General features: G+C 40.2%; 1 protein-coding gene across 4 annotated transcripts in view; it reads right to left on the minus strand.

The window, feature by feature from the left end:
- Positions 1-19,524, minus strand: part of ANO5 (anoctamin 5) — a 95,072-nt gene that overhangs the window by 15,666 nt on the left and 59,882 nt on the right. For all 4 annotated transcript variants that reach the window (XM_038764789.1, XM_038764790.1, XM_038764788.1 and 1 more), the window contains 6 exons: positions 16,342-16,455; positions 14,056-14,171; positions 11,095-11,229; positions 8,503-8,608; positions 8,353-8,413; positions 4,821-4,972 (listed from right to left, as the gene is read on the minus strand). In XM_038764789.1, the coding sequence (XP_038620717.1) occupies positions 4,821-4,972; positions 8,353-8,413; positions 8,503-8,608; positions 11,095-11,229; positions 14,056-14,171; positions 16,342-16,455 (684 nt within the window). The remainder of the gene's footprint in view (positions 1-4,820; positions 4,973-8,352; positions 8,414-8,502; positions 8,609-11,094; positions 11,230-14,055; positions 14,172-16,341; positions 16,456-19,524) is intronic.

Consider the following 19,524-nt stretch of genomic DNA (forward strand, 5'->3'; position numbering starts at 1 on the left):
GGTATGCGATTGCAATTAAAGTCACAACAGATGGGTGTGTTCCTGTTGCTCTCCCTCAAACCAGCACTGCTCTTCATGACTCTGAATGCGGGTATGCCCTTTAAATTGGCAAATATTTTATTCCTCCATTCAGCCACCAAGCCTAGCCCTTCTCATATTCTACCCCTGGAAAGGGTTAATTTGATTAGTTGTCATTCCTAGCTGCAAACCAAGGCAGCTAGCTCTTACCCAAAAGACTATTGCCATCCAGCAGAGGAATAGCTTGCCATAAAAATCTACAGTCCATTTTTTTTCAACCAGTTCTATTTCCTAAAATATCAGATCAAATGGTTAATAATGAATTCATTCATTCAATCATATTTATGGAGTGCTTACTGTGTGCAAAGCACTGTACTAAGCGCTTGGGAAGTACAAGTTGGCAACATATAGAGACGGTCCCTACCCTATAGAATAGAAATGAAATAGAATGTAGAGTTTGGCCTTACAAAAGCTGAGGCCCCTTAACCGATAAACTGGACCACGTGTTTTTCTCATAAAGGAACCCATTCTCTTCCTAAAATGACTGCTACTTCTGTTACAACTGATCTCTGGGTAGTGTTATTCTTTGCTCTGAAAGAAGTTGATCCCAGCTGTCCCTAACCTATGTTTTGGCCGCAATCCGATGCTTCTTCTTCTTGCAAGAAAGTGAAAAAGACCTTGTTAGCCTTCACCACTCTAACATGCTCAAAGATGAGTTTCCAAATAGATACAGATCCTTTGGGGTCTACTGATGCTAAGACCTCAGAGATAAAAACAGAAGTTTTGTGGCCACAGAATAAGAATGACTGGGTTTGAGGTCTTCTTGCAATGTAGAACCCTAGATACAGAAAAAACACCAGCCCATGTTCTGTTTATGGTGGGGCATACCCCTCTCCTCTTTATCACTGGTATCACAGCAACTATCATCTGAATGTTACGGGGCCAAAGAAGAAGCACCCTATTATTTTCATGGACAAAATGAGCAAGGGGGCAAGAGAGTCTCTCAAAGACACATGTATACATGCAGTCTCACCATAAGCGACATCATCTTCAAAGTGAAACACAACTCTACAATTAATCCTTAAACTACAACATCATCCATTTTGACCAGTTGAAAATATACTACTTTAGCACATTTTATCCATTACAAAAGATACCCACTGTTAATGGAGGCTAGCTTTTAAAATCACATAATGGTAAGTAAAAATTATCCCATCCTTTCACTGGAATTTATAAATCTCCTTGAATACATAGTATGGGAAAATGAAAGTTGCACATTTTGTTAAGGGACTATTTCTCACCAATTATAATGCTTAGAGTCCATGACTCAGCTTAATGTGTGTACACACTTGCCTGCCTACAAATGCATACACATCCTTTGAGAAATTGTGCTTTAGTTAATTATCTCTTAATAATTATTGTATTTGTTGAGTGCTTACTATGCGCCAGGCACTGTACTAATCTCATCTTCTATTTACTGTGGTGCACCCTCTACAAAAAGAGTAAACAATGTAAGGATTACATCTGTTGGGTGGGCAATTACTGTATCTTTTTAATGGTCTTTTGTTAAATGCTTACTATTTGTCAAGTACTGTTCTAAGCACTGGGGTACATATAAGTTTATCAGGTTGGACAGAGTCTCTGCCCCACATGGGGCTCATAGTCTAAATTGGAGGGAAGATAATTTTAATCCCAATTTTACAGATGATATAACCGAGACACAGAGAAGTTAAATGACTTGCCCAAGGTCACACAGCAAGCAATTGGCAGAGCTGGGATTAGAACCCAGGTCCTCTGACTCCTAAACCTGTGCTCTTTTCACCTGGCCATGCTGCTTCTCTGTATTGACTGAACATCATTGCTATTTAGAATGTAAAGAAAAAAATGATGGAAAATTAGCCTTACACCAGGAACAAAATGAACTTCAATACACTGTAAATATACTGAACTGTAATCTTTAGCTGTTTATTTTTTATATAATCACATGAGCACAACGATGCACTCAACTTGGAACCCTACACAACTTTTCCAAAGAAAGGGAATTAAAGTTTGTTGGGTTAAGCTGTATATTTTCCTAAGCTACTGATGTTCAAAAAGCTTTTGGAAAGAAAGCTTCTGGAAAGCCTCAAAAAAACCCCAACACTTCATAAAGGAGGGGATTTCAAGAACAAAGGACAGGGAACTTTGATCTCTGATTCAAATATCAATATAAGCAGAGAGTGTTCAGCAGAGAGGTGACAGACATTGGGGTCTGAGAATCTTTATGACTCTCCTGCAGTTACTTTAAAAAAATGGATTGTCTTGTAGACAACATCACGAACAGTACTAAATGGTTTACTATAGTATTCTATTAAAAGCATTCATTTCTAATCACTTAGATTCATTTAATGGAAAATAATTAGAACCCATCCTTTCCCTTGGGCTCAGCTCCCAGTAGATAACACTTTCTGTCCAAACCTTTCTGGCTTTATACTCAGACCTATCTTCTCTTGGGAGAAAATGAATGAACTTTCTCATGCATTTTGATTGGGTTTGGAAATGAAGTGGGAGGCCGTGAAACATGGGGGAGAAAGAAATGATGAACAGAAAGATGAAGGGTCAGAACACCAATGAATTATGGAGAATTTATTTATGGGCCCTTGTGATTTATGGAGTAACAGGTAAGAGCTCAATGCTGTGCATGAAATGTCCAACTTCATTCAATATTCCTACTATAACTAATAGCATGAGGTTCCTGGTTGACAAATGTTAAAAACAGTCAATTTTTAGGGCTTGTTAGGCAATGCTGTGAAAGAAATGGCATCATTCACTCTAGCAGCATGGCATAGTGGATAGAGCTAGGGCTTGGGAGTCAGAAGGTCATGGGTTCTAATCCCAGTTCTGTCACTTGTCTGCTGTGTGGCCTTGGGCAAGTCACTTTACTTCTCTGTGCTTCAGTTACCTCATCTATCAAATGGGGATTAAGACTGTGGGCCCCATGTGGGACAAGGACTGTGTCCTCCCCGATTTGCTTGTATCCATCCCAGAGCTTAGTACTGTGCCTGCATATAGTAAGCGCTTAACAAATCTCATAATTATTATTATTAGAGAGTCTGTTTTTCAAAAAAGAGGAACCAAGCAAGGTATACATTTGCACCAAAGGAAAAAAAAACACTATGATTTTTTCCTTCAATTAAATTTATGCCTGTAGAGCTGCAGGGACTCCACCTTGCATGTGATATTTTGCTGAGTCAATTAAAAATAAGAAATGCAAATCCCAAAACTCCTGGGACATGTCCAGATTTCTCTGAAAATTATGAGAGAGAGAGAGAGAGAGAGAGAGAGAGAGAGAGAGAGAGAGAGAGAGAGAGAGAGAGACAGAATATTCTTGGAACCAAGGCAAACCTGTATTATGTAAAGCACTGGTTTTCACTCCTATGACCAGAGAAGTAAATTATAATGTATTTATTATTACTGATTTATTAATTTGTTGCTTTTTATCTTTTCATGTAGCATGTAAGTGAGGATTTTCCTTTATTATACCTGATGCTATGATTGATGGTATGAAGGACAAAAACGCCTGTTTGTTATATAATTATTACTCTTATATAATGCACAAGCCAGGAAAATCTCAAAACATTTATTAGATACAATTCAGTGTTGGATAATACTGTGTGCCTATTTTATGGTGCTGGGAAGGTATCTAAAAGTCAAATGTACTTTCATAGGTGGAACTCAGCCAGGTCTATATCGAGATATTAAGGCCTGATAGGATGCTTCAGAATACAGGCCATTGAAAAGTGAGTTAAAACAATGGGCAAACAGGATGCTAATATGGAGTGAGGTGCTACGTCATTGACTTATCAGGGTCAACAAGTTCCCTTAAGACCCCCAAAGTGAGCTAATGATCTAAAATCTGGTTATTTTTCAGGACTTGTTCTCTAGACTGTAAAATTGGGTTTTTGCTTTTTTGTTTTATTTTGTTTTTAATGACATTTAAGTGCTTACTATGTTCCAGGCACTGTACTAAATGCTGGGGTAGAAACAAGCTAGTAAGATTGGACGCAGTCAATGCCCCACATGGGGCTCATAGTCTCAATCCCAATTTTTTTTTTTTACAGATGAGGTAACTGAGGCCCAGAGAAGTAAAGTGATTTACCAAGGTTACAGAGCAGACAAGTGGTGGAGCCAGAATTAGAATCCAGGTCTAACAGACTCCCAGGACTGTGCTCCATCCACTAGGCCACGATGCGTCTGGCAACTCTGTTATATTGTACTCTCCCAAGTGCTTCTAATACAGTGCTCTGAATATACTAAACACTTAATAAATATCATTGATTTGATTTATATCCTCTAATCCTCTACCACATCCACCTTTCAGTTAAACCCCAGGATAAAATCCTGTGAGCTGAAGGCTAATAACCCAGGATGGGAGTAGGAGTGTGTTAGGACTGTTTGAAAGTTATCTTTCAGCTAAAATGAAAAATGGGAGAAATGTTAGTATCTTCTTCAAATTTTAGATTATTTTATTACTAAGTTCTCACTGTTTCTTCCATGAGTTAGTATTTCGTATTTTTTTCAAGTGCTACATGGTGTGGGAATTAAAAAAAAATCCCCAAGGCATAATTCCAAAGAAACTGTATTACCATAAAATAAAAATAGTAACAATCGTGGTGTCTCTTATGCACTTACTATATACTGTGCACCAGGGTAAATAAAAGATACAAAAACCTTTGAATTTCTACATTCCAGAACAGCTGGTTGGGGATCTTTTGTTTTATACTTAATGGGCATTTTACATTCTTCACAGGATTGTTTGCTACCTGAGTCACTGGATTCTTTTTCTTTTGGCTACACTTTGCTTCATACTCTGGTCTCAACTGGAGCTGTTGCTGCTCCTCTTCAAAATCAACCAAATCCCATTCATATTCTAGCCTGGCTTGTCGTCGCTTCCAGAACTCCAGGAAGAGTGTGACTGCAAATAGATAAATATAAGTAGGAAAAAAAAATGGTGTTAGAAAGGACACATTAGAATATAATTCCCTCTTCGACTTGCTACTATTTTAATGATCATTTCTTGCTCTGGTGAAGTAGCAATTTCTGCTCTAAATATATCATGTACTTGTTATAAACATATACTGAAGAGCAGGAAGAGAGCAAGATTAAAAGTACATTGCCAGTGGCATATTGAGTAGGATACTCAAGTTTTACTCCTGAAGATAATAGAAACAAAGCTACTATTCACAACCAAAATCCCAGATTATTCTCTTTGAACATTAGTACAGAAATATTTTTTGCTGTAGCACAATTTTCCCTATGGTTGGGTCTACACAGCCAAATTAATATGGAAGGGTGAGAAGTGCTCTGACATGACATATTTTTCCTTTGCAATTTGATTGCAATGTTAATGGAATTAAGGCAACATTTTGTGCAACTACCCTGTTTGTTTGGATACACTGTTTCACAGGGTGATAAGAAGCGGCTTGAGCGCCAAGTGCATGGGAGCAAAAGAGATTCTTAAAATCAAAACTGGAGATAACAAGACTAATGTGAATGGGTGGCCTGGGAGTCGAGAGGACCTGGGTTCTAATCCCAGGTCTGCCAATTGTCTGTTGTGTGACCTTGATCGAGTCATTTAACTTCTCTGTGCCTGTTACCTCATCTGTAACATGGGGATTAAGATTGTGAGCCCCATATATGACAGGGACTGTGTTCAACCCAATTTGCTTGTATCCACCCCAGTGTTTAGTACAATGCCTGGCACACAGTAAATGCTTAACAAATACCACTATTATTGACTATTAATATCAAAATTGTACAATACTTTATGGAAAAAGAAATTTTACCAAACTGATACTATTGGCTAATAACTGTTTACACTTTTACTCCAGGAAAACTGTGGCAAAAAGCAGATAAATGGGTAAAAGATAAAATGGACTTTGAAACCCTTTGAAATAAAGGAATTTCTGAAGGGTATACTTTGAAGACTGAATCACAGCATAAGAAGGTGGAGCAAGCAAAGAAACCCAGCTCTTAGCAGGGGTTTATGTTAGAACAATCAGAGACCAATCGGGCACCTGGAGGCTGGTGAGAGTCACCTTGGACAATAACCTAGAGCTAATAATATTTAAGTGCTTATTATGAATCAAGCACTGTATTAAGTGCTGGAATAAATACAAGGAAATCCAGATGGACATAGTCTCTGTCCTAAATGGGGATTACAGTCTCAATAGGAGGGAGAACAGTTGTTGAATCCTCATTCTTCAGATGAGGAAACTGAGGCACAGAGAAGGTAATGACTTGCTCAAGGATACATAGCTGGTAAATGGCCGAGTGGTGATTAAAATCCATTTCCTCTGACTCCCAGAGGAAGTTCTTTCCATTAGACCACACTGCTTTCATAATATAGACACTCCCTCCACCTGCAGTCTAGCTGGGTCATATCCTCACTGACGGAAAGCAGAGGATGTACCCACACTCTTCTAAAACAAAGAACCCTGACCTGAGGGTCCAGACTAGTTAATACTGCCCTGTTTGGGTATGACCCTTTTTTTAAGTAGTATTTAAGTGCTTATTCTGCAAAAGGCACCATTCTAAGCACTAGTGTTTTGTGGGCTATACTTTATTTAGTCGATTTAGGTTGGTCATCTGAAAAATGCTACCATATTCTCATACTGAACAGGGTTTACACAGCCGTGAAGTGACTTAAATCCCAAAATAAATCCTCCAAATGCTATACTAAATTCTCTGAAAGAACCACCTGATGGCAGCATTAACCAAAGTACAGGTAATGCTCCCACAACCTAGTAGCTATGTTCTTGCAAACCAATATTTCATCTAAATTTTCCTATGAGATGAATCATTTCAAATAGTGTAATGGTGAAATCCTCGTCAAATCCACAGTAGGTCAAATTCAATACAATTTGTAAGTTTTATAAAACTTTTTCACCTTCCACAAACCTCTTTAATAATTATAAAGCTAAGCATTATAAGACACAAAAGCTTGACATAACTAAAGTACTTCTTGTATTTCTCTAACATTTCTCTGATACTCATCAGTGATCCTTAACACCTTATAGAGAACTAATGTATGCTACTTCAAAATCAATCTCTAGTAAAGCATACCTTTTAAACGGTCTCAATGTCTTTTTACAATGCTAATGAAAAACTGAAAAGTAGGTCTTGCTAGAGGTAGCATTTCTGGCAGAGCTGCAATATGTTATAACCAAACTTTATTCTCAGGAAGTTATGGCTACAATATTCCCCAATTCTTCCATCTTGATCTATTTAACAAGGTGAAAATGTGTTAGAGGAGAAATGGCTTGTACCTCACATGTTTGAGTAAATGCCAGGGGCTGAGAAGATCAGCAAGTGTATGAGAGGATCAACCAATTAATCAATGGTGTTTACTGAGTGCTTACTATGTGCAGACCTCTGAAATAAGCTATTGTGATTGGATAGTACAATTCAATACAGTTGATAAGATATGGCCCCTAAGGTAAGAGGGAGACAGATTTAAAGCAATGGCTCAGAACTGTACTGTATATTTATTTGTCCATTTTAATGATAGGAGGCCAGGGAAAATGGTGAGAACTCCAGGCTCCTTTCTTCATGTTTTAGACATTTCTGCCTATTTCATCCAGGTCAGAACCCATTCTTTTTCCTTTGTGAGTCAGTTATTTGTAATGTTTTTCACCTCTCCTCATTTGAAAAAAGAGGAAAGCAAAGGTTTGCTACAGTTGAAAAGCTGAAGCCACCTCTAAGCTGTGGGACTTGTTTTCTCTTGATACTTTCTTTAAGTTAATTAATAGTAATAATAATAATTGATAACTGTGGTATTTAAGTGCTTACTATGTGCAAGGCGCTGGAGTAGATACAAGATAATAGGGTTGGCCATGGTCCTTCTCCCACATAGGTCTCACAGTCTTAATTCTCATTTTACAGATGAGGTAACTGAGGCACAGAGTGATTTGTTCAAGGACACACAGCAGAAAAGTGGCACAGCTGGGGTTAGAACATAGGTCCCTCTGACTTCTAGGCTCATGCTCTATCTGCTAGGCCAAGCTACTTCTCGGCCCATTTCCTCTAGTAGTCAAATATTTATGGATTAGACAGTCTAGGATTCCCAGAGCAAAGCTCTGGATCATATTTATCTGAGAAAAATTGGCAAATTAGTGAATCTAGGGTTTATTATATCCTGATTGATCAGCAAAAGTACTATTGTTAAAAATGCTGGCAAATAATGGTATGTAACTGCATTTTTCCTAGCAAAGCAGTGATATGTACATATGAGTAAAAAGCAGAAATTTGTGATTTTATTTAAGAAAACAGCTATCTATCCTTCAGAATACTTACCCCAAATTCCCATGAATATTGCGAAAAACAGCGTTGCCACATTATCAAATAAATAGGAATACTGCAAAGGGAACACAAAGAACATTGAGCCAAAAGTCAGCAATGAAGTTAAACCCCAAATTTTCCAACCCCGAAGGAAAAATTACAGACCTCAGAGGATGCACATGTGCTATTTAGTCTCCAGGGTTCACATTTCTCATCACACAGAGGGCACATGATGATCTTCCCTCCAATGTTACTGTCACAGATTTCTTTGCTGTGGGAAAAATACTCTCCATTTTCATAGGTCTCTATGCCATGCATTTTGTTAATTCTAAATTACATCTAGCAAAATGCACAGTTTCCTCACTCACCTAAGTAGAAAGTGCTGATATGAAGTAATCTGTCTAAAAGTACAAGAAGCAATTACAGAACCCCCATTAAAGCCTACATTTTCTTAAGTGCGAATTCCACCAAACAAGGCATGCTCAAGATGGAGATCACTGATGGATACCATTGTTTCTGCATTTCAAAGTGTATGCTTTGCTGTAGCTCCAGTGTTAATTTATCCTAAGATTAAGACTTTTTCTAAAGAATCTTTAGCAAATATGATCAAACATTCTGCTTTATAACAGCTCAGTTCAATTCCACACTTACGCAGTTGATACATTAACCACACACCTAGAGAAGAAGAAAAAGGTTCCGAAGTTTCTAGAGCAGGGAACTAACTACTTATTCAATCAATCAATCAATCAATCGTATTTATTGAGCGCTTACTATGTGCAGAGCAGTGTACTAAGCGCTTGGGAAGTACAAATTGGCATCACATAGAGACAGTCCCTACCCAACAGTGGGCTCACAGTCCAAAAGGGGGAGACAGAGAACAGAACCAAACATACCAACAAAATAAAATAAGTAGGATAGAAATGTACAGGTAAAATAAATAAATAAATAAATAAATAAATAAATAGAGTAATAAATATGCACAACCATATATACATATATACAGGTGCTGTGGGGAAGGGAAGGAGGCAAGACGGGGGGATGGAGAGGGGGACGAGGGGGAGAGGAAAGAAGGGGCTCAGTCTGGGAAGGCCTCCCGGAGGAGGTGAGCTCTCAGCAGGGCCTTGAAGGGAGGAAGAGAGCTAGCTTGGCGGATGGGCAGAGGGAGGGCATTCCAGGCCCGGGGGATGACGTGGGCCGGGGGTCGATGGCGGGACAGGCGAGAGCGAGGTACAGTGAGGAGATTAGTGGTGGAGGAGCGGAGGGTGCGGGCTGGGCAGTAGAAGGAAAGAAGGGAGGTGAGGTAGGAGTGGGCGAGGTGATGGAGAGCCTTGAAGCCCAGGGTGAGGAGTTTCTGCCTGATGCGCAGATTGATCGGTAGCCATTGGAGGTTTTTGAGGAGGGGAGTAATATGTCCAGAGCGTTTCTGGACAAAGATAATCCAGGCAGCAGCATGAAGTATGGATTGAAGTGGAGTTAATATTCCTTAACATCCTCCACAAAGAGAAAGCTCATTGTGTACCAAGTCCCACTGGTTAATTTAGCTGGAACACGGCCAACTATGGGGAGGATTTGGGCCAGAAGTAAGCTAGCTAGGGGAGGAGGCTCCATGAGCCACTGTCTCCATTTCAGGGACCAGAGAGATAAGACCTAGGAGTGAAGGCTCCATCATAAATTCTGCTGGCAGCGGACTTGTGAAGTTGGAGCTCACCAAAAAGACTGTGGTCAGCAGGGTGAACTGCCCAAGATCTGTAGATGTGGTAGGTACATAACTGCTACTGAAATATAGTGATTTGTGTGGGGAGACTACCTCTGGATTCTATCATTAATATGTTTAGAATAAGGGTAGGTAGTTATTCTCAAATTTTGGTTTAAGATCTGTGGCACAATTTGGTTAAATTTTAAAGACCTGTTAAATTTTTAAATAAGTAAATTCCTGGTATCTGCTGTCTGTGTCCTTCTGGTCCTTTTCTCTGTGTGCGGAACTCAAGAATTTGGGTGGGCTCACAGTCAAAGCGATTCAAGGTATTTTGTATTCCTTTGAATTTCAGCAAACAGTCCTGAAAAACAGGACTGGCTAGCTGAAACTCTGGCTTTGGAGAGAGCATGGGCCTGGGCGTCAGAGGACCTGGCTTCTAATCCCAGCTCTGTTACTTGTCTGCTGAGGGCAAGTCACTTAACTTCTCTGTGCCTCAGTTACCTCATCTGTAAAATGGGGATTGAGACTTTGAGCCCCATGTGGGATAATCTGATTACCTTGTATTTACCCCAGCTCTTAGAACAGTGCTTGGCACATAGTAAGTGCTTAACAAATACAATAATTAATAAATTAATTAACCTTGGGAAAGTCATTTAACTTTTCTGTGCCTCAATTTCCTCATCTGTAAAATAGGGATTAAGAGACTGAGTCCCATGTGGGAAAGGGATGTGTCCAACCCAATTTGCTTTTATCTACCCCAGAGCTTAGTAGAGTACGTGGCACATACTAAGTGCTTAAATACCACAATTATTATCATTTCCATGCCATCTTAGGGTGGGAATTCTCAGTCAATTAATGGTGGCAGTTGAGACAGGAATAGATCACATAATCTCATAGTGCACCAGCATGGGCTCCTATCAATTTTCCTGCCATGGCCATAAAAACCAGGAGTTACTGAAACCACGGTGTAATGTCCTTAGTGTCTGACTTTCAAAAGTAACAAAAGTATCCAAGGCCACAAAAGGTCAAGGGAGACCCCAAAATGGTCACATACTACTTACCTGCTCATATTTTCATCCATTGTAAATAAGCCATAGAAAAAGCAGATTGCGCCAACCACTGCTGCAAAGAACAGCATCTCTGTGTAGAAACCCAGCCAGGCGAAATAAATGCCAATTTTCTCCCCATAGTATCGCCTATGCAAACAGAATAAAAAAGTAGAAATACAATCAGGGTTAGAAAATTGCATTTACCTAATTTCCCATCAGATGTGGCTTTATTGGGTGTAACACGAGTTCACTTTTCTGGAATTATCTCAAAAGGCTCTTGGATATCAAATAGCCACCTTTAAGCAAATTCTTCCATGTGGAAGGGTAGGAGAATCTCACAGAAAAAATTTGGTACACCCAACTCTTCCACAGTAGGAGTGCAGAAAGGGCAAACTCACCACACAAGGACATCAATGATTGTAGTGGGCCCATGCAGTCAAAGCAGAAAAAAGTTACTTGAGAATATGTGAAATCACCTCTGGAATCCCAAAAATTCATTAGTTTAAAACATTGTATCTAATAAGCTTATATTTTCTACTGTAACAATTCTCTGCAAAGGTAGTTTCACAGATCCTTCCAAGCCATGAAACAGCCATTGAGTGCAAAACGCACAATCCTAAATTGTTTTTTACTGGCACATCACACTAGAGATTCAAATTCAACACTTGCTTGAAGAATTCTTGTTTTCAAGCTCTTCTCCGCACATTTTCCAAACACCAACCACAATTTCTAAATAGGACAATATTGAAAGCTCTTGTACTTTAGAACAGAATAACACCCTAATGTAACCTGTTATCCTGGCTCTGCAATCTGTCTGGTGTGTGACCTTGGGCAAGTCACTTAACTTCTCTATCTCAGTTCCCTTATTTGTAAAATGGGGATTAAATAACTGTTCTCCCTTCCCCTTAGACTGTGGACTGCATCCAATCTGATAATTCTGAATCTACCTCCGTGCTTGGCATGGAGATAATGATTAACAAATAGCTCAATTATTATTGTCATTTTACATTACACCTTTAAGACCCATAGGCCTCCATTTCTTGGAGACCATATCCCTGTGCACCGGGCAGTGAGGGGAACGACACTATTAAGTTTGCACTCACATATTTTTGGTTTAATAATAATAATAATGCTGGTACTCCCCTGCTGGACCTGGAAAGAAACCGAGGTGGAGCCAACATAGCAGCTCTACTCCTTGCCCTCTCCTGGCATGTCCCGTCCCCCAGCCCGGAGAACCATAGGAGTGGGCTATCAACTTTTCATTACCATGGAGATGAGCTGCCTCATGCTATAGTGGGTAGAGCACAGCCTTGAGAGTCAGAAGGACCTGGGTTCTAATCCAGGCTCTGCTCCTTGCCTGCTGTGTGACCCTGGGCAAATCGCTTCACTTCTCTGTGCTTTAGTTACCTCATCTGTAAAATGGGGATTGAGACTGAGTCCCAATGGACTGTGTCCAACCCAATTTGCTTATATCTACCCCAGCGCTTAGTATAGTCCCTGGAACATAGTAAGCACTTACCAAATAGTGTAATTCATAGTGTAATTGCCACCTGCCAAAAGAAGGAGCACTGAGAGCGGACCAGAGATACTGTGAGTTGGCATTCCAGGATGGGACAGGGCTCTGAACAAGCCTGGATGAACTAAGAGGCGATGGTGATAGGATGCAGGATACTGCTGCCTTTTTGCTGGTTATTGCCGAGGGCTGGTAATTAGTCAGTCGTATTTATTGAGTGCTTACTGTGTGCAGAGCACTGTACTAAGTGCTTGGGAGAGTTCAATATAACAATAAACAGACACATTCCCTTCTCACAACAAGGTTACAGTCTGGGGGGGAGACAGACACTAATATAAATAAATTACAAATACGTAGACAAGTTCTGTGGGGCTGGGAGGGGGGATGAATAAAGAGAGCAAGTCAGGGTGACACATAAGGGAGTGGGAGAAGAGGAAAGGAGGGCTTAGTCAGGGATGACCTCTTGGAGATGTGCCTTCAATAAATTAATAATGGTATGGTATTTGTCAAACATTTACAATGAATCAAACATGGTACGAAGTGCTGGGATAGATATGAGTCAAAGAGTTCCTTCTGCCCAACCCCAGAGCCCTGTGGGGATGGATGGACTCTGTGCCTATCTTGCCCACCACCAGACCAAGAGGAAGTCAGCAGGGCAGGAGCCTTGGGTAAGGCCCCACAGCTGCAGCATTGGCTGAAAGCTGCACAGCTGTAACACAATGTGGCATGTACTCCCTCATGGCACCCGGGGGGTGGAGGGCTGTCTCCACAGAAATCTGAAGCCAGTGTGTATGAAATGGCTGTTTTTTTTTCTGGGTGAGCCCAGACAGCTTCTGAGAGCTGACATACAACTCCTTTTTCCCTGCTCCAGCCCAGGTCAACATCAGCACTGGACAAAAGTCCCTTTCCCCTTTCTCCAAACCCCCACCCATAATGTTCCTCACACTTAATGATCCACCCCCAAATTTGGGCCCAGCTCAAATGAACAGTGGGCAGACCCTTTTAAGACCAATGTGAAGGCCTATACCTTTACCTTCCCAATCAGGATATATACAATATATATGTATGTATATATCTTAGAAAAAATTAAGAAATATTTGTAGGCAGCTCGTTGCCAAATAGGAGCTCTGATTATATTTAACTGTATTTGTTGAGCACTCTGTGCAAAGCACTGTGCTAAGTGCTTGGAAAGCACATGTCAAGGATTGGCAAAATGTAGCACTCATTTATTTTCTTCCCACTGGCCTTTAGAAAAACAAACACCCAACCAAGGCCAGAGGATATTGAATTCAAAAGCAGCTCCAGGGGCTCTTGAACAATGAACTGTAAAATGCCAGAAATAACATCATTAGTTGTAAGGGGACGTGGTTAGGAATTCATTTTTCAGTGTTACGTGAAATGACATATGGATGTTCATTAATGTTGTTTCACTCAGACTGATGATATTGAAAGTAACTTACCTAATAAGATCTAAAGGTTGCTCTTTGTAAAATCGTAAAAACCGAGCCCATTCTGTGTACAGTGTATATCTTTCATTGCTAGAATTTTGATCCTTTGCTTTCTTCCAGTACTGGCACTGTGGGAATTAATGCAGCAAAGGACAGAGTAGATTAGCTGAGTTGAAGATGATGTTGCAGTAATAGCTTACAGTATACTATGGTAGAGGTGTTTTCTCTCTTCTGTTTCACAACCTAATTTTATCTTCTCCTTACTACTTTAATATCACATTGATATAAAATGGCTCTGGCAAAAAGAAAGTCCGCAGTGCTCTCTAATGAGATTGTTTTTCCTTTCCTCACATAACTAGATAGCACTGTATTCTAGTTTAATTTTAGGCCTTTGGCTTCAGACACCATACTTACCTGGCTCTGAGAAATGGTGTAGGGCCTTCATTACTCTCAATGTGACCGGGGCAGCCAATTAAGAATGCAGCAGTTTGGGAACCACTGTACTGCAGTGCAACAGGCTTCTAGCTAATCTGGATTCCAAGCCCTTTTTTTGCTTTTTGTGGCTCTAATACTATGCACTACAAGGTGCTGAAGATGGAGGAAAAAAATACCCAATTTGGGTAATGACTGAAAAGTGACTTCTGAAAACACATGACAAATTAGCTGACATTTCTTCAATATTCTCCATATATCTTAGAAGTTGAAGTTATAATATAGGGAACCACCAGCAAAAGATAATGTATATCGCAAAAGATAATATATAGTGATGTAGATGTCATTCCAATCCTTCTTACTGTAGGTCACCCCAGGAGCATCTTCCATTGTATGAAGATTAGTATTACAACTATTCCAAAGTTGCTGGTGGCTTTGTGTCTTCTAGCCAAAGGTGATTTTCCTGTGACACTTACTTTCCATTAACCTGATGACTGGTAAAAAATTGTGTCCCGAAGAATTGGACCGATACTCTAGTTTGTAAGCTTGTTGTGGGAAGAGAACATTTCTATCAACTGTTACACTGTACTCTCCCAAAAGCTTAGTACAGTGCTCTGCACACAGTAAGCACTCAGTAAATGCCACTGATGATGATGATGATTTTAGACCTTTCCTACTCACTGGAATGCTCCTCTACTAAGCACTTCTGAGCAGCATCACTCTAGAAAACATAAAACATAAAAAAATCCAAAGGTACCTTAACTGTGGCCATGGGCTATTTTTGTATGTGCCAATCTAGCCCCCAATTTCAGAAAATCTTTCAGAAAAATGTACAAGGCTTCAAATTTCCCTGATTTCTCTTCAGTTTTAGTTTCAACTTGCTGATGTAGAAATAATCCTAAATAAAACCATATTTGTCCTTATGGGTCAAATATCTATTAAAAGAGAATTAAAACAACACTAACCACACTGGAGGGGTCTATTGCAGTCATAAAATCTGCCTCTTACAAGGCGACTAAAGACAACTTATTCAATATAATTTGTTTCTTCTAAAGTAATGAAGTAATTTATGGCAAAAGGGAAAGCGTCATCACAGTCTTTTGAAGAATACAGAAAGAATTTAAAGTAGGCATGCTGACTAAACAGGCTCCAAGAAGTTCATTCTAATAGAGAAGTATGTGTGTTCAGGAATGCTGTTCTCATAAACCGTGGTAGTGGAATTCATTCCCAAAGCATCCACACTAAAAACAACTGGAAAAAATGTTCCACTGAGTATCTCATGATCCTGGTAAATCATTTCTTCGAGTTAATCTCCAGGACCACACTTCCAGGGATTGGCTTGATAAGTGTCCATATGGAAATATCTGTTCCACAGTTTTGTCTATCTCTGACTTTTCCTAATCAAACCGATATTGACTTAGCCATATCGGGGAACAACGTTTCCTTGTTTCGGTTACAGATGAAGGCGATAGGAGAATAACTAGTTGAATATTTATGCAAAACTTCAACACTGAAACCTGAAGTGTTTCATCGTCAAAGGTTTCAAGTCCTCTAGATAGTTAGCTCCTCTAGATTGTATACACAGTAAGGACAGAGAACATGTCTTCCAACTCTGTTATATTGTACTCTCCCAAGAGCTCAGTATAGTGCTCTGCATACAATAAGTGCTCAATAAATACGATTGAATTAATGAATAAAGACTACTGATTATTCAAAAGAAATGCCAAATCTGGGGATCCCCTTCTCCCTCCAATTTTATATTTCTCTGAATCCTGACTTGAAGAATTGTCTTGAGAGCTATGCTATAAGACTAAAGTCTCTCTGAGCATTCTGCTGGGAATGGCTGCAAGCCAAATGTGTACTTACGTCATGGAGTGGGTAAGCAGCAGTGTAGGTGCCATTGGACAACAGTCTTTTAATCCCAAACTTCTTCTTCCCTTCTTCTGTACCATAAAGGCACCGTGATAGAATATAGTAAACCTAAGAGGTAGAACTCAATTGATTATTGTTATACTTTCCCTGAAAATTCCCCTTACTCCTTTTACTCATGACTCAGTCCTCACTTTAACTCTGTGCTATTAATATGATCTTTATTTCACAAATAATTTAGATGACTTAATCCCAGGTCACTGAGTCACAGCTCCTACAAATGGTGGCCATTTACTCTGTTGACCCACACCACCTCTTTATTTACTGTTTTAAAATAGGCTCCCACCTGTTTCCTTTAAAAATTTCCTAGGGGCATTTTTTATGTTGCTCATCCTCCGTCAGTCTAGGCTGGTGGTACAGTGGTATGCAATTTTGCAATACACTAAGGATCTCTGTACACTGGGTTTTTCCAGGATTAGATGGGTGTTGTAGATAGTGAAGCTTTCTGTCTCTCCAAGAATGGCGGGGCAGTTTTCTCCAGAGACAGTAATGGGGCTGTGATTTCATTAGGTGTCACTTCAACAGTTCCTGGGAGATTTCCAAGGGAGTGGGGAGTGATTCAGTGGTTGGCACTTTGCTCTTCTGACTCACTGTAACCTGATCATCTTGCTAGGAGGTACAGGACTTGTTGCTAGGTGAGGTTTAAAATACCTTTGGGTGAAATTGAAGTTTTCACACTAGGGGGGTGTTTCCATCCCATACAGATGCTTCCCTTTAGAAAAGCAGCATGGCCTAGTGGAAAGACCATGAGTCTGAGAGTCAGAAGGATCTGGTTCTAATCCCAGCTCTGCCACTTGTCGGCTGTGTGACCTTGGGCAAGTCACTTCACTTCTCTATGCCTCAGTTACCTCACCTGTAAAATGGGGATTTAGACTGAGAGCCCCATCTGGGACAGGGACTGTGTCCAACCTAATTTGCTTGGTATCTACTCCAGCCCCTTAGTACAGGGTCTGACACATACTAAGCACTTAACAAATACCACAATTATTATTATTATTATTATTTTCTCCTTTTCCCAAGGCCTATGAGGCAGAGGCCCTGTTACACAAGGAATGTATCCCCATCATGACAGTTTTGCTGGACAGTTTGGAAAACGTGTGTAAAGCAAACAGACTCTGGTACTGCCCAGGGCAAATTTAACAGCAGGTGGGAAAACTCCCTGAAAATCTGCATGAGTCTTAACAATACAAAATACCTGATTCTTCAACAGCTTGTGCTGGGGAATTTGTCTGCTATGTGACCTTGGACAAGTCACTTAACTTCTCTATGCCTCAGGTACCTCATCTGTTAAATGGGGATGAGTGTGAGCCCCATGTGGGACATGGACTGTAGTCAACTCAATTAACTTGTATCTACCTTAGCATTTAGAACAGTGCTAGGCACATAGTAAGCACTTAAGTACCACAATTATCATTATTATCATTACTGTATGACTTTTTTGTTGCATTTCAGAATGGAAAGAAGGGATAAAAAGCTATAGGTTGAAGTGAGATGGACAAGGGAGCTACCCACATGGGTTGGCACACTCTAGTTCCAGAAGAGCTACAGTACCCCAGAGTAGCAGCAGCGTATAGGGTGGACACCTGGACAAACTGCCTGGACTCTAGGCAACAGCAGCGTGGAAGGTCATGGGTGAAAACACTCGAAATAGACCTCATCACTTCAGTGGATGTGCTTGATGTCCAGGTGGCTCCAGAAATATTACCACATCCCCATTCAGCCCCACTAAATTAAAAGGAAGTTTAACTAAAGGTTTATCCCCAGAAGACTTAAGCCAAAAATAAGGTTTTCAAAAAATGTATTTCTCCATGAAGGCAGAACTATGATCTTGGAATAACTCCAACTGGGAAGGAAGTGTTATCATCTATGGTCTTCAGCAGAGGTAGAAACAGCAGGGGTTTCAGTCTGTTTGATTTTGAAATGATCAGTAAAAAGTTAGTGTACAATAACCAACAGCCAGCAAATACTCTATCTACCTTGCACAAATAAGTGGTTTCTCAGTGTTGGGGAATGAAAGGGTGAACATCAAGATGTCCCTGATGAGGGAGGTTTCCATTTCTAGCCCTCCAAGATAACAGTAGATTGTGCATAAAGTACTAGGGAAACCTCATGGAAAGTTAAGAGGTCATTAGGGTGAATAAAGCTATTGGTTACTAAGAATAAATATAATAAGACTCCAACATGCCCTGATAATTCAAGGAGTAGTGAGATTCAATTAAGTTACTCTGCTACTCAAAAAGCCCATTTTTCAAGTTTGGGGCAAAAAGTATATCTAGTGTCTGAAAACTGACCTGTGCCCTCACCACAGTGACAATTTTTACATTACGAGACACTCATTAGATGGTCACGGCAAGTGTGCAGTTAACCCATAAGTGCATACCAAGCCTGCACAGATGACCGTTTGGGTGGAGAGGAAGTGACCACCAACACAGTGCTCACACAAACCACATGGAGAGAAAATGTGCAACCGAGTGTGGGTCTTTCTACAGGGGTTTTTCTACATGGTAGTTGCCGTTGGACAACTTTGATCAGCTCTGGGCAGGTACTCAAATACCACTTGAGTCACTTTTGGATGGGGAATTGGAGGAGGAGTTGCTAAAGGTTCTGGCTAATAGCTTGTCCTGCTCTTGCTGTTTGATAGTAGTTGATGTAGTACCCATTTCCTGGTCACCATCAAGGCATTTTTTAAATATTAAAAGGGATTTTTAATTCTTGCTCTCAAACAAACACTTGATCTGCGGATATTGATTTCTCAAATTCCGATAAGCTGCAAGCATTACTTTGTCTATTCAGTCCCTGAATGGGAGTCTAAATGTTATCATTGTTAAAGAGCTTTCTTGGCAACTAGAGGAAAGTGTATTGACACAGGAAACAGGTGATGAAACTGTCAGCCCCTTGAAGGGAGAGGCAGCTATCTACAGGGGAAATAGCTGAAATAGCTTAATATCTCACTGTCTCTCAAGGAAGGCCATGCAATAGTCTCAAGAGTCTGTGTGCGAGTTTCATAAGAAGCTGTATCTTGTTCTCTGCTAGAATAAGAACTGTGACTATCATGATGCTTGAGAATGAGGGTAGAATTTTAACTGGAGGGGCACATAAAGAACTCCAAAAGCAAAGTAT

Source organism: Tachyglossus aculeatus, chromosome 22 (assembly GCF_015852505.1).
Source record: "Tachyglossus aculeatus isolate mTacAcu1 chromosome 22, mTacAcu1.pri, whole genome shotgun sequence".
Taxonomy (NCBI): domain Eukaryota; kingdom Metazoa; phylum Chordata; class Mammalia; order Monotremata; family Tachyglossidae; genus Tachyglossus; species Tachyglossus aculeatus.